The following is a 14,012-nucleotide window of genomic DNA, read 5'->3' as shown; positions in this document are numbered from 1 at the left end:
AGTGTATGCACACCTGCCCAGAGCCGCTGGAAGAATCTTATCATGAAGGCAGTCATGGCAGATCGCAATCTTTGGTTTGAAGTTAGCAATTAAACTCACCGGGGGGAGTACCAAACAACCTAATTACTGCCAAGATTCCTTTCAGCATTTCTTCTTTACCTCTGTTTTGTAGAGGTTATCTTTTTCTTTATGATGGCCCTATGTTCTTAGAATTCTAGTTGGCATTTAAACGTGCATATCTTCAGTCCTCTAAATGCTCAGGGACATGAGCTGAGATCTGTGTATCTATCCATGAAGATCTCTGACTTTAGAAATGGACTGTGTTTAGAGATCACAGAACCAGAAATAATGCAGCTCTAACTGTAACAGGAAGATGCTTGGAAGCAAAAGACAGAACATGTATGCGTGCCTTGGCTTGTTTGTGTGCACTGTGAATCCTATGATCCCAGGAGGCGGCCTTTAATTCTTAAAATTCTATTTAGGATTACCCAGTAGCAAATACTACTAAAAAAAAAAAAAAAAAAAAAAAAAAAGTATATTTTCATGAAAATGGTTTATTTAGATGAAACAGGGTTTTACATATGAGCTTGTTTATGCAGTATATTTTTATAGAGACCTACATTGTTTGGGGGTACAATTTTCCTTTCAAGTGGCCTAAATTCCATTAACTCATAGTTCAGTGTTTTAAACTGAACTTTAAGTATAATTCAGCAGGTTTTTAAAGGAGAAGGAAAGGTAAAATCACTGGGTGCCAAAATGTTACCATATACCCCGGGTATAGCACCAGCCCAGAGTATAAGGTAAGCAATTACAATCAAAGGGGGGAGCCAAACATTGTACCTTTTCCTTTAAGCAAAGTCTGAATGTGACACATTCTAATGGCACCCTTATTTATGATTTAAAATATTTTGAGCACAAAACTATTCAAGTAGCTGCCCAATGTTTCTTTATAAATTTCCCCTCCTTTCTATCTTTTGTCAGAAGAACCCAATAGTGTCCTCTGTAAAGTTTCATTTAGGAATATAAACATCATTAAACAAGTTCCGCTTTGGGTATCTGATTGAATGGAATATCTTGACACTGGTAAGGTTCCAGTAACTCGCACTTCTGACTCTCTTTTATATATTGTGACAGTGGTGTCGGAGTACATTTGGTTTTACTGCACACTTCTCTCTTTACACTTCCATGTACATGCTTGCTTATTTATGTTGCTTCTTTCCCCAGGACTTTGGAGAAAAACAAGAAGAAAGGGAAGATATTTTAGAAACATTCCTGGAGCACCACTCTGTCATACTTAATAAGTTGCCAACTTGCCAGCCCAGACATCAGTGTTTGTTGGAACCATTCAGCCACTTTTGAAACCAGTTGCATCCATAAATGTTGGATTAAACAGCATGACCTTTTTTTATTATTCTTGAGGGAGATTAAACATGCCTTGAATTGTCTGAGGTTTTGCATACTTGGAGAACTATATACTGCAAGTGATTGCTTCCCCTTCTTCCCTCTATCTCTTTTTAACAGATGGCTTCATTTTAAACACGAGATAAAGCATTTTCCTCTTGTATAACTAAGGTCTTGGGGCTGATTGCAGGATATTCCACAATACATGGACTCTGGCTTACAATGAAGATAAAATGCCATACTTGCATCTTTTAACTTGCTTATGTAATGCAAGACTTCCATACATACTGTCTATTGTATTTTCCATCTTTCCCATAATTTTGACACTTCCATTGTTTAGTTCTACACTTGGGAATATAGCCTTTACAGTGCACAAAATGCTTTTTCTTCCTTTTTATTGTTTTTTTTTTTTTTTTTTTTATATACAATCACCCTATTGTGTTTGGTGAAATCTTTACGTATATGCTATTTCCATTTAGTTACTACTTTAGCCAGAAAAATCTAATTTCTGCTTCCTTTTGTAATATTTACTTTAGATATTTTTCTTCCAAGTATTGGCCCTTTTGAATTAAAGTGTAGTTTATTTCATTGTAGTATGAACCGTTGAGTAAAACTTTTTTCCATCCTCACCTTATAAATTCTTCTTTGTTTTCTGGTAAGGCAGTAGGAATGATACTTTAGTGGTCATTTCTAGGTCAAATTAACAAGTCTGTTCTACCTTTCTGTGCAGTCTGTTTTATGTTTTAATAGATATGAAATAATTGCCTAATAAGAAGCGGAACATCACAATTTTGCATTTAGCTGTGTTCATATACTGCAATTCTGTATTTTTTTTTTTTGTTTGTATTGTACAAAGTCACATAATAAACAATGTTGTGATGTAATACTGCAAGTAATTGGTCTTGTCTTATTCTTACATGCAATCTCCTGCTGTAAATATACTTTCAGTTTCACTTGTAACACAGGACAGAAGATTTCTTATTATACCAGTAACATTAAAAAGGAGTGTTTTTTATATGCCTTGCAAATATGAGGTACTCTGAAATGGTAAAAGTGAAGTTTTCTTTAGCAACACTACTATGGTTTATATAAATAATCTCCTGTGTAGCCATGGGGGCAGCCATTTAAAGGAAAACAATACCCCCAGAATGAAAACTTAACATATAGGTCACTTACCATAGTATAAATTATTAAAGAATCTCGCTGGAATATCAGTGGAATATATCGGTAAATATTGCCCTTTTACAGACTTTCTCATTATCCACGATTTAGTGATGGTCTGTATGCTTCCTCGGAGATTGCCTAACAGGAAGTGATGCAGCTCTAACTGCAACCGGAAGTAGTATGGAAGCAAAAGACAGAACTCTGCCCATTAAAGGAAAAGTAACGCTAAAAATTTTTAACTAAAAAATCTATTCTACCCTCCCCCAATAATTGCCCTATCCTGAAAACTATTTGTTATTTATAATGCTTTAGAAGAAAATACCTGTAAAAAAAACTTGGCTTCCGGTCATTTCAACAAAGGCAATATGGGGACACAGGGAAAGTTTCAGGGGAAGCGTTCACTATGCGGCGATCAACTGATCGAGTCTAGCCTTCCTTCTGTATAGGAAGGAGTCAGACTAGACTCGATCAATCGATCACCGCATAGTTAAACTTCACCCGATACTTTCTCCTGCATGGCCATATGCTTTGGGAAATGACCGAAAGCCAAGTTTTTTACAGGTATTTTCTTCTAAAGCATTATAAATAACAAATAGTTTTCAGGATAGGGCAATTATTGGGGGAGGGTAGAATAGATTTTTTAGTTAAAAATTTTTAGCGTTACTTTTCCTTTAATTGGCTGATGCGGCCTAGCATGTATGTTTACCTTGGCTTGTTTGTGTGCACTGTGAGTCCTATGATCCCAGGAGGCGGCCCTTAATTCTTAAAATGGCAGTTTTTTATTTAGGATTACCCAATAGCCGATACTACTAGAAAAGTATATTTTTAAGAAAATTGTTTATTTAGATGAAGCAAGGTTTTACATATGAGCTTGTTTATGCAATATAATTGGGTAAAAAGCATGTGTTAATGTAGCTGGTATGAGAAAAGCCCAGAAGAATGCATTTGCTTTAGTAGTACAAATATAGGAACCGTTATCCAGAATGCTCAGGACCAAGGGTATTCCGGATAAGGGGTCTTTCCGTACCTTAAGTCTACTAAAAAAAATCAATAAACCATTAATTAAACCCAATAGGATTGTTGTGCATCCAATAAGGATTATTTATATCTAAGTTGGGATCAATTACAAGGCACGGTTTTATTACTACAGAGAAAAAGGAAATCAGTTTTAAATCAATTATTTGATTAAAATGAAGTCTATGGGAGACAGGCTTTATGTAATTTGGAGCTTTCTGGATAATGGGTTTCCGGATAAGGGATTCCATGCCTGTAATAGCAAATGGGAAGGGGGTGGTTGCCTGCAAGCAACAAAATGTCAGCAGTTACAGATCTACCAGGATTAATGGAAATTGCAACATGTAGTCATCTGAAACTGCATGAAAAGCAACTTTAGACATGGTTTACAAATGGCATTTTAATGAACCCTGATAAGAACGAAACTTCGGATTGATGTATGCCCATAGTAGAGAAAATTAAGAACAAGCAACACTTCCCATCTGCTATTCCACTTACACACGGACCTAAACAGAGGTCAAATGCAATTCCTGGTCCCCTAAAGGACTATAGAGTGGAAATCTTTCTTTTATAAAATGGGTCATATGTTTCCAAGAAATTGTTTTTGTAGGTGCTGGATCAACAGATGAAAAACTTTTTAAATTTAAAAAAAAAAAAAAAAAAGCTTTCACTTTATGACAGCTACTGGTCCTTTACAGAGGAACTGTCACTCAAAAAAAAAATAATGCCACATTCTTTTCTTTGGTGCTAGCCAGGCAAAATAAACTTACACTATATATATTATTTTAGTCTTGGTTCCTTTACTCTTGGAATTCAGAATCTCCGCAAACAGGCAGGTACCATCTTGTGGGCACTGTTATTAAGACAAACTCTGCACCATCTCAAAATCTTGTTTGTGCCAGAATGGGGTCCTCATGCCCAGGCTACACAGTTATAGATTTAACAGAATTAACCAGGTTTAAGTCTTTCAAAAGAGGCACCTTATCTTTATCTTGGGCACTACCCCGGAAGGTTCTTGGCATTTTGCTGCTAGCGCACAGAATTGCTGAGGTAGTAAAATATCTATAATTGCCCTTAGCAACAGCCAAGATAAATGGATGGCCCAAGGCGCTATAGGGGTTTGTTCTTGTTTCTGTGAGATTAGTCTTTTTCTCTGGCAATTGCCTAAAAGTGTTCAGTCATGACCTTATATTGTACCGAGGGGTATGGACATTTTAACAAAACTGAATATAAACATTGAAGATGTGCAACTGGCACAGGTTCTAAATTATTTTCCTAATCAAATACTACAATTCTTCGTAGAAAAGCAGATATTGGTACATTGCGTTAACAATAAGCATCACAAAACAAATACATGAAGTGGACAACAGGAGGCTTTCCCTGAGTTTAAGTAACTTATAATCCACTCAACATGAGATGCAATATAGACAGAAATATAAAGGTGTGCTGATGTTCCAAATATCTTTATAAGGCCCATAACACACAGTCAAGTGTATAACCTAGTGAAAGGTCCTATGTCTTGCACCCAGACTGTGAATGCAAATGCGCAGTACAGCTCTACCCCTAGATATGACACAAGCAGTGAGCAAGTTTTTTTTTCTTTTTATAGGCATCTGTGGATCACCCCCAAAGCTGCCACCCCACGCAGGGGCAAACCGTGTGCCTATATATAATGCATTCACCTTCTCTTGACACATATATAAGAGAATGTCATGTTAGGCTAAACACTACTGTACATACGGGAATGCTCCACCCAGAAGTTAAGACTTACTGTACATTACAGCAAAAGACCAGGACCCCACCAGCATCCTTCTGCTCCAGAAACAGTAAGTGGCCTTTATTTACACACCTACATTTACAAACACTTGAATTAATTTTTACACACAGAAAACACATATTTTATTAAAGATTGATTTTTTTTTTTAAAAAGTATACACTTATACACACATTTTTATATACACTTATTACTTATACACATATTTGCAATTATACCTTTCAGAAGAATACACACATGTATACACAAACACAGGTTTGTTTTCTTTTTTTATTACTTATTCATTGGCTGATGTGGCCTAGCATGTATGTGTGCCTTGGCTTGTTTGTATGCACTGTGAATCCTATGATCCCAGGAGGCGGCCCTTAATTCTTAAAATGGCAATTTTTTATTTAGGATTAGCTAATAGCACATACTAGTAAAAAAGTATATTTTATGTAAACGGTTTATTTAGATGAGGCAGGGTTTTACATATGAGCTGGTTTATGCAATGCATTTTTAGAGACCTACATTGTTTGGGGGTATAGTTTTCCTTGAAGGGTATGTCTTAATATGACATTGTATACTTTACAAAAATATGTGGTTTTCTGGGGATCTTTATAAAGTTAGGGAGTCTTACAACACATAATACAGGCAAGGGCTTTGTTATATAAGGGCTTTGTTATATAAGGGCTTTGGTATATATATGCATACTGGTTATCAAACTGTTTAGTAGACCTCTGGCATTCATATTTGGGATGATTTATCTTTGTATGAAAGAAAAATAACTGCTGCTAATTGCAACATTTTTAGTCTGTTTTTAGAAATGTAATAAAACCACTAACTTTAGGAAAGCTTCTGTTTGGTTATTTGTAGTAGAAAGCACTAAACGAGCTTAGCTCTGTGATTGCCAAACCTCTTAACTTACATTTTTTAGGATTCATTGAGGTCTGGCATGGTGCAGAGAGACTGGTGAATTGCTAATGTGGTGCCACTATTCAGAAATGGATCCTGTTCTCAGCCTGAGAACTATAGGCCTGTTAGTCTGACATCAGTGGTAGAAAAGCTTTTGGAAGGAATAATAAGGGATAGGGTACTTGAATACATTGCAAATCACAATACTATGAGTTTGTGCCAGCATGGTTTATGCGTAACAGATCTTGCCAGACTAATTGCCTTTTATTAGGAGGTGAGCAGGAACCTTGACTCTGGGACTTTACTAAAGCATTTGATACAGTACCGCACATAAAGTTAATTATAAAATTGAGGAATATTGGTCTGGAACATAATATTTGTACTTGGATAGAAAACTGACTGGAAGATAGATTACAGAGAGTGGAGGTAAATGGAACATTTTCTAATTGGACCAGTGTTGTGAGTAGAGTACCGCAGGGGTCTGTCCTTGGTCCTTTGCTTTTTAACTTAAAGTGATACTGACACCAGAATTTAAACCTTTTTTACATCTTTCATAACATTGTTTTTGCATGAGCTTTATAATTTTGCCATAAATGTATTTCCTGAGGCTTTTACATTTCCTATCTGATCCCCAATCTTTTTCTATGAGGGGGCTGCCATATTTGTGCAGCAGGGGTCTGTCAGGTTTAGGAACTTCAAGTAACAATTACTCACAAAAGCAGCCCTATCAGTGAAAAATGATCAACATGACCTACAGGCAACTTTTTATGTAGATTAATATTTTAAAAAGTAGTTTTTTCGTGTCAGTATCACTTTAATGACCTGGAGGTAGGAATTCAAAGAACTGTTTGTATTTTTGCAAGTTATACACTAAATGGTAGTTTGTTGGGGGTATCCTTAATAAAGAAGGAGCTGGGGATTTTTGTAGATAACATGTTGTATAATTCCAGGCAATGTCATTCGGTGGCTACTAAAGCAAATAAAGTGCTGTCTTGTATAAAAAAGGGCATTGACTCAAGGGATGAAACATAATTATGAAATTAGTATGCACGAGGTACATTTTTTGTAAGGAGGTCAAAGTGATATGTAGACCTCCTAGTGTTGGCAGTAGAAAGGCATTTCGGCATGGTTAGTTACCTATGTGGGACATTGGCCTTAGAGGCTGCTGCTTAGAGAAGGGGGGCATTTGTTTGTTCAAAGATAAATAGGCAGCTCTGAACAAATTGTCCTTTTTTATAAAGGAAGGGGGTTAGTTCAGTGTAGTTAGGCCAACTTTCAAATAAGTGCTTTATGCAAACAAATGGGAAAATATGTTTTTTATTAATTAAAATAATAGGCAGAATGAAATTTCAGCTCAAGTCCTTTTTATTGTGTTCTTTTTTAGAAAAGGTGTTTTAAGGCATTTACTGTCCCTTTAAAAACATAAAGAATAACTTAGTGCAGCACAGCCAATGACACATCTCCTCCAAAATAAAAACAAGGGTTTTGTTTGAAGAAAATCATTTTACATGTATGTGGTATAAATTAATAGTATGTCAGGTCAAATAATTTTTGGTTTTGATGTTACAGGCCATTGAAACGCCACAGGAGGTCACTAGCGAGTCATACATTTTCATAAGTTCCTCTACATGCATTATTTCACATTGTTCCAGGCACAACAAAAATGTATTATGATAAACCTACAGTTCCAGCCTTGTAGCTAACCTTTTTAATTTATATTGAAGTTAGGCATTTTAGACATGTTTACAACGTATTTAAAAAAGTGAAAAAATACAGAGTTACCAAAATAAACTCTTAGTACAAAGTTGATCCAGGGACTGGGCCAATTGCCATTTTCAAGTCAGGTAGGAAATTTTCCACCTCTGAGACTTCAGATGTGTTTTTTTGCCTTCCTTTGGATCAACTTCAATTAATAAACTGTAGGTTCACACGATGTTGCAGATGATCTCTGGAACACTTAACAGTCACCAGTACACCTTCTTTGAAAGTAATTGCCAAACCAATTCCCCCACTGATAATATAAACCAGAACAGGGTGACCCAGGCCACTGGTCCCCAGCCTGCTACCTACGTCCATGACTCTTCTTTTAAATCAGGGGGCTTCTCCTACTCCATAACATTACCTGGTGACTAGACTGAAAATAACACTACATGTGATAAACTATTGTCTATATCTACCTCTTACGGCTGTGACACACTGGCTACAAAATAGACAATACTGATAATTGTATCTATATGTGTTGTAGCTCAGACAATTCTCATTATTGTCTATGGTAGGGTATTTTCTGGTGGTTTGCCGCCATGACAAGTAGCTGGGTACAAGTAACTCTGTGTGTCATAGCCTGTACACTTACCCTTAGTTAACATAGCAATGTCCTGGTTGTTAACTTAATTAAACACACTTACCCATAACACTTCTCACAAAATAGCAGTTAAGAAGGTTTAATTTTAGAACAAATGGTTGAACTTGATGTCTTTTTTTTAACCTAAATTACTATGTTTTATGCATCTCATTTAAGAATGTTTTACTCACTGGCTACTATCCACTCTTTTCTCAAGTTTAGTGCTTCTTTTTTCACAGGGGTCTGACAGTACTTTGAGGCAGGGAAAATCCATGTAATAGGGCTCCTTTACTGACAGATGGGCAGGGTGCAAAGTGCAAAAACAGGCACAAACTGCCATATTTTTTCATTTTGCACCTTACCCTGCCATTAGCACCTCTGGTTGCAGGTTCATTGTGGAGCACAAGGATTTGTGTTCCCCGACATGTATACAGTTTTGCCTGCTAGTACACATTAGGGATGAGAGGTACAAAATTGTCCCTCCTCCCACCCCACCCCTAACAAGTTAAGGTGCAGATCAAAGACTTTAATGGATTATGTGAGGTCTGAAGTAGCTTAAAATGACGGCATTAAATCCAGCATTCAGTAAAATTGCCATTTATTTTCTACAGCTTTTACACCGTTTTTTCTGCTATATTAGTTTTACACAGTATAATAAATAGTTCTCTTAGTGACTGAGTGCTAGGCTGCCATGAGCACATGGGTGCTGCTGCCATGAGGTGAGTTGAGCCGCTCCTAGTAACTTCCTACATCTCTGAACTTATCTCTAGGTACCATCCAACCCACTTGTTACGCTCCTCTACTGACCTGCTCCTCTCTCATTTCCTCCTCACATGCTCGCATCCAAGACTTTGCAAGGGCTGCCCCCCTTCTCTGGAATTCGCTCCCACAAACTATCAGACTTTCTCCCAATCTCTAAAACACATTTATTTAGAGAAGCTTACCCTAATCTAGTTTAGCAATACCCTGTGCCACACCTCTCACAACTCTGGTCATGCCCATTCCCACACCTTGTGTCTCAACCCTTTCTCCTTGTAGATTGTAAGCTCTTTTGGGCAGGGCCCTCTTCACTTCTTGTATCGGTTATTGATTGCTTTATATGTTACTTGTATGTCCAATGTATGAAACCCACTTATTGTACAGCGCTGCGGAATATGTTGGTGCTTTATAAATAAATAATAGCAATATATATCATACATCATATTTGATCCCCTCTTACCTTGCCACCAACAGTCTGTTATTTAAAGCCAAATAAATATTTACCCTTCCTTTGAAAAGAATTAAAAAGGTACCCTAATATATCTTAGAAACAGACAACAGGCAAACCTGGGAGCACAACTTGGGGAGTGGCCAGTAGAAGCTACACTGGAGGAAAAACTGAACATATATCAAACAAGGAAATTATATGATACATATAAAGTGAAGAACAGGTTTCTACCAAATATGAAGCAATTTGCAGTACTATTTCAGGTAAACATTTTTATGTTCTTATAATCTGATACTTTTTTATTGCTGATATGTGAGTTAATAAAAAGGGGTGTTAAACCTCAATGAGCACTAATATTTTATGGTAAAGGGCAAATAGTCATAATGAACCTTTGGTTTCAGTGGATTAAACAGTGAAAACAATATTTTATCTGGCACAAAAGTCACTGCTCTTTATCAGTATTGTTTAAATAGCCCAGTACAGTATGAAATGAACCGGTTCACTGACCAGGATAGCAAACAATTAGAAAATGAGACCATATGACGTTGTTCTTAACCTTTGCTGTGCTGGGCCTGCTGACACGTCTGGACATAGAGCTTAGCATGCTGAAATAACCCAAATTCTAACAAGTGTCTGTAGCTGCTTATTTCATATTTAGACATGCTACCAGCTGAACTCTATTTTTTTATGTACAATATTGTATCTTTAAACTGGATTGATTGCAACATACTGTATTTAAAATGAATGCCTAGACAGAATTATACTGTGTCATCACATAACAAATTACTTGTTTAGTAAAACAATAAAGTTCATTCACCTTTAATAAGAATTTTAAAATTTTTAAGACTTACATATTTTAGTGTGTGAATAGTGACTGCGGTCTGCCTACATCAAGTTATAGCGTAATATAAAACTCACAGATTAGAAGCATCTGTCTAGTATGTAAAAGCAAGTTTAATTGCTTTATAAGAAAGACTACAACACTATTTAAAACCATAAAATCTATGCTGCTGCTAATCACCCAAAGTGGTGTACATTTGGCCATGCATAGGTACTTATTGGCCCAGGGGCTTTTTGGATATTCTCTATGAAAACCATAAAATAACAATGTCTTTTTGTACTCTACGGATGGGGTAGAAGGTGCTGGAGAAACTGAGTCAGGAGGACTCAGTAAAGGAGAAGACTGAACTCTTAAGTTAGTGGATTTCAGAGACAGGGACCACATAAATTAGGGCTTCAGTTAGGTGTTAGAGAGAGTCTATTTATTTAAATCCAAACAGATCCCCAATTACATAAAGTCATGACCACTGAAAACCCTTTTGGATATATTTGGATGAATGTCATTATTCAGCAGTTGTTTGTAGCATGCAGAAGTGCTTCATTATTTTACAAAATAATGTATACATGATTTAGAACTTTATACCATTGAAATACCACCCTAAAATAAAGAGTGGAATAAATCCTGTACTTGTAAATAAGGGAGAAATTGAACATGTCAATACTGGAGCCAGCTGTCTATACCCTTAAATATTTATTGTAATTATGGATGGCATGGAAATATTGTCCATAACCTCACAGAGATGTCAGACCTAGTTGCCCTCAGTCTTGACAACATTTATATAATCTTTACAGATACTTGCTATTGCTATTCTAATGTAATGTCCTTTCTATTAGATGTCATCCTTTCCTAACTGGATGTATTGCATACTAATGTTCTGTTTGGCTGAGCTGTAACCACATGAACTATTTAGCAATCAAACTCTATGCAGACTAAAACAGTGTCTGTGAAAGTTTAAGCTTTAGAAGTCATGTGTCCATTTATTCTGCTAACTAAAGAGTTTATTCAGTTAATATTTTAGCCAGGATTTGTTGTCTCTGTGTTAGACAGAGTGCATCTTTGTAGAAACCCTGTACTAAAGGTACAGTTCAGTAAGTGGAGTAAAACTAGGTTCAAGCTAAAAACAAAATAAGAATAACAAAATAAAACCTAAATATATCTGAATATGACAACTTCCACCAGAGAGTAAGGCAACAAGTAAGTTAATTGTAGGATTATGCTACAGACCCCTACATGTAAATGAAAAGGCACGACTGTTAAGCACCCTAAAAACTTAAAAAAGCAATTTGCCTAATTATAGCTTATAATTTGTCAGTGGTAGACACAGGATATAGTGCTTAAATGTTTAAGCAAAAATGTATGTGAACAAGGAACCAAGGTCTGATGGTATACACCCTCGAGTATTTAGTTAGTAAGTTATTCAAATGTATATTTTATAGAATGGTATTAAAAGCTGTGGTTCAAGTATATGCTTTTTCAATACATGAAAAAAGGGACATGATAACTATGTATAAATATACAAGGGGTCCATACTATAAACTCTGGGTTGCTTTAGTTTAATTTAAATCCTCATATACCCATATTCAAGCTCATATTCAAGGTAAATCTAACCATCCTGACCAGAGATCTATAAAGAAGCAAAATGATATAATTTCCAAGGTCAGATAGGTGTGAAATGGTTATTGCAGGTGAACTAGTTTCCTGTTTTAAGAAATTAGCGATGCAATCATAGAAATAAGATGTCATTGCATTTGCTGAAAACACTAGTTTGTGGGCCCATATACTAAAGCATTAGGATATTATTTCTCTTGCAATATGAGACAGGTTAACATACAGTATCTCTGTGTAATACTCATTCAATCAAAATTCAAGCACCTTGTGTCTGCCAGTCTGCTCCTTGGCTCCTAACTATTATAATCTGAACAAAAAGCACACAGTTATTCCCACAACTGCTGCTCACACATGGTCTACAATAATCTATAAGCTGTGTATGTGTAAAGGTAGACACTTTCATGCTGTCAGTGTGCATGTGCTGTAAATAAAATGTTTCCCAATCTCCTCACTGAAGCTGTTAATGAGGAACAATTTAAGGGATACAGAGTTAGGTCTAGATTTTTTTTTAATGAGATGGTTGTGTACCCAATACATCTGTATCACTTCAGATTGCTAAAAGGTGAACAAGCTCTTTAAAGTAAAAGAGCACCTCGCCCCCACTGGAGGTACGGTGTAATAGAGCCCACACTTCGTAGGGAAAAACAATACTATTTTTGCAAGAAAATGCTTCTCATAAAAGCTATGCTACCCCCACAAAGTGTGTGGCCACATAGATTTGAGCAACTTTTCAGTTGGTCTTCATTTTTTATATTTTTAAATTGTGTCCCCTCTGTTTAGATTACAATTTTATTGTATTGTTGTTACTTCAGGCCCTTTCTTTTTCATCTTTCAGTTTCCTTTTCATCTTTCAAATCATTGCCTGGTTGCTAGCATAAATTGGACAGCAACCAAAAAGCTGCTGAACAAAAAGCTAAATAGTTCAAAAATAAAAAAAGACCAGCTACAAACTGTCTCAGAATATCAGTCAATAACATGCTAAACATTAAAGTTAAACTGCTTTAATTTATGTACAAAAATGATTGCTCTCAGCTAGTGATGAGCGAATCTGTCCCAAAAAATTCGAGAAACGCATTTGTTGCACGATTTTTTGTCGCGGCCGCGCCCTATTTGATGCGCAACAAAAAATTTTCCCACGCTACTTTTCCGGATGTTTCGCAAAACAATTTGCATATTGCAAAATGCAAAAATTCGCTGCAAATCCATGCCTGGTAAAAAATTCGCTCATCCCTACTCTCAGCTTAGAGATAATTGCTTCTTTCCTTTTTAGTGAGATCCAGTCTGTCACTGTCCAGCTTATTTTATCTAACACCTGTCAGCAGCTTGTTATGGCTTGCTGGAGGTCTTAGCTCAGTAACACTGTCACTGTTTCAGTATCAATAATGAGTGAATCTACCTTGTATTTTGGTTTGTGCTGTTATCTTTATTGCTAATAAATATAATACAGTAGAACCTCCAAGGAAAATGCTTTACAATCCTGGAAAATGGTATAAAATGTGGGAAAACACAAAATCAGGCAATATAAAATTGAAGTATTACTTAATTTACACTGCACCTGTATAGATCAGTGTTGAAAAGTATGAAGTAAATTACACAACAGCAATTAAAAGCTAAGTTTATCTTGAATATGTAAGAATTTGGGACGTATATAATAACAATGCACAATAAAATTCAGAGGCATGTAGCTTTTACAGATATCTATATAATATTGAAAACTAACAGTGGCCTAACTACTCTGCAGCATTAAATGTTTTTGTGAGCACCAACC

The 14,012-nt window shown here is 36.1% G+C and overlaps 1 protein-coding gene across 6 annotated transcripts in view; it reads left to right on the top strand.

Annotated features, from left to right (window-relative positions):
• The window catches only part of septin7 (septin 7), a 69,956-nt gene extending 67,663 nt beyond the window's left edge, over positions 1-2,293 (top strand). For all 6 annotated transcript variants that reach the window (XM_004915343.4, XM_002939413.5, XM_031903518.1 and 3 more), the window contains one exon: positions 1,225-2,293. In XM_004915343.4, the coding sequence (XP_004915400.1) occupies positions 1,225-1,264 (40 nt within the window). In that variant the 3' untranslated portion in view covers positions 1,265-2,293. The remainder of the gene's footprint in view (positions 1-1,224) is intronic.
• The last annotated feature ends 11,719 nt before the right edge of the window (positions 2,294-14,012 follow it).

The sequence above is a fragment of the Xenopus tropicalis genome, chromosome 6, assembly GCF_000004195.4.
Source record: "Xenopus tropicalis strain Nigerian chromosome 6, UCB_Xtro_10.0, whole genome shotgun sequence".
Taxonomy (NCBI): Eukaryota; Metazoa; Chordata; class Amphibia; order Anura; family Pipidae; genus Xenopus; species Xenopus tropicalis.
The sequence above is the reverse complement of the archived record's forward strand: the minus strand, read 5'-3'. Positions and strand labels throughout refer to the sequence as shown.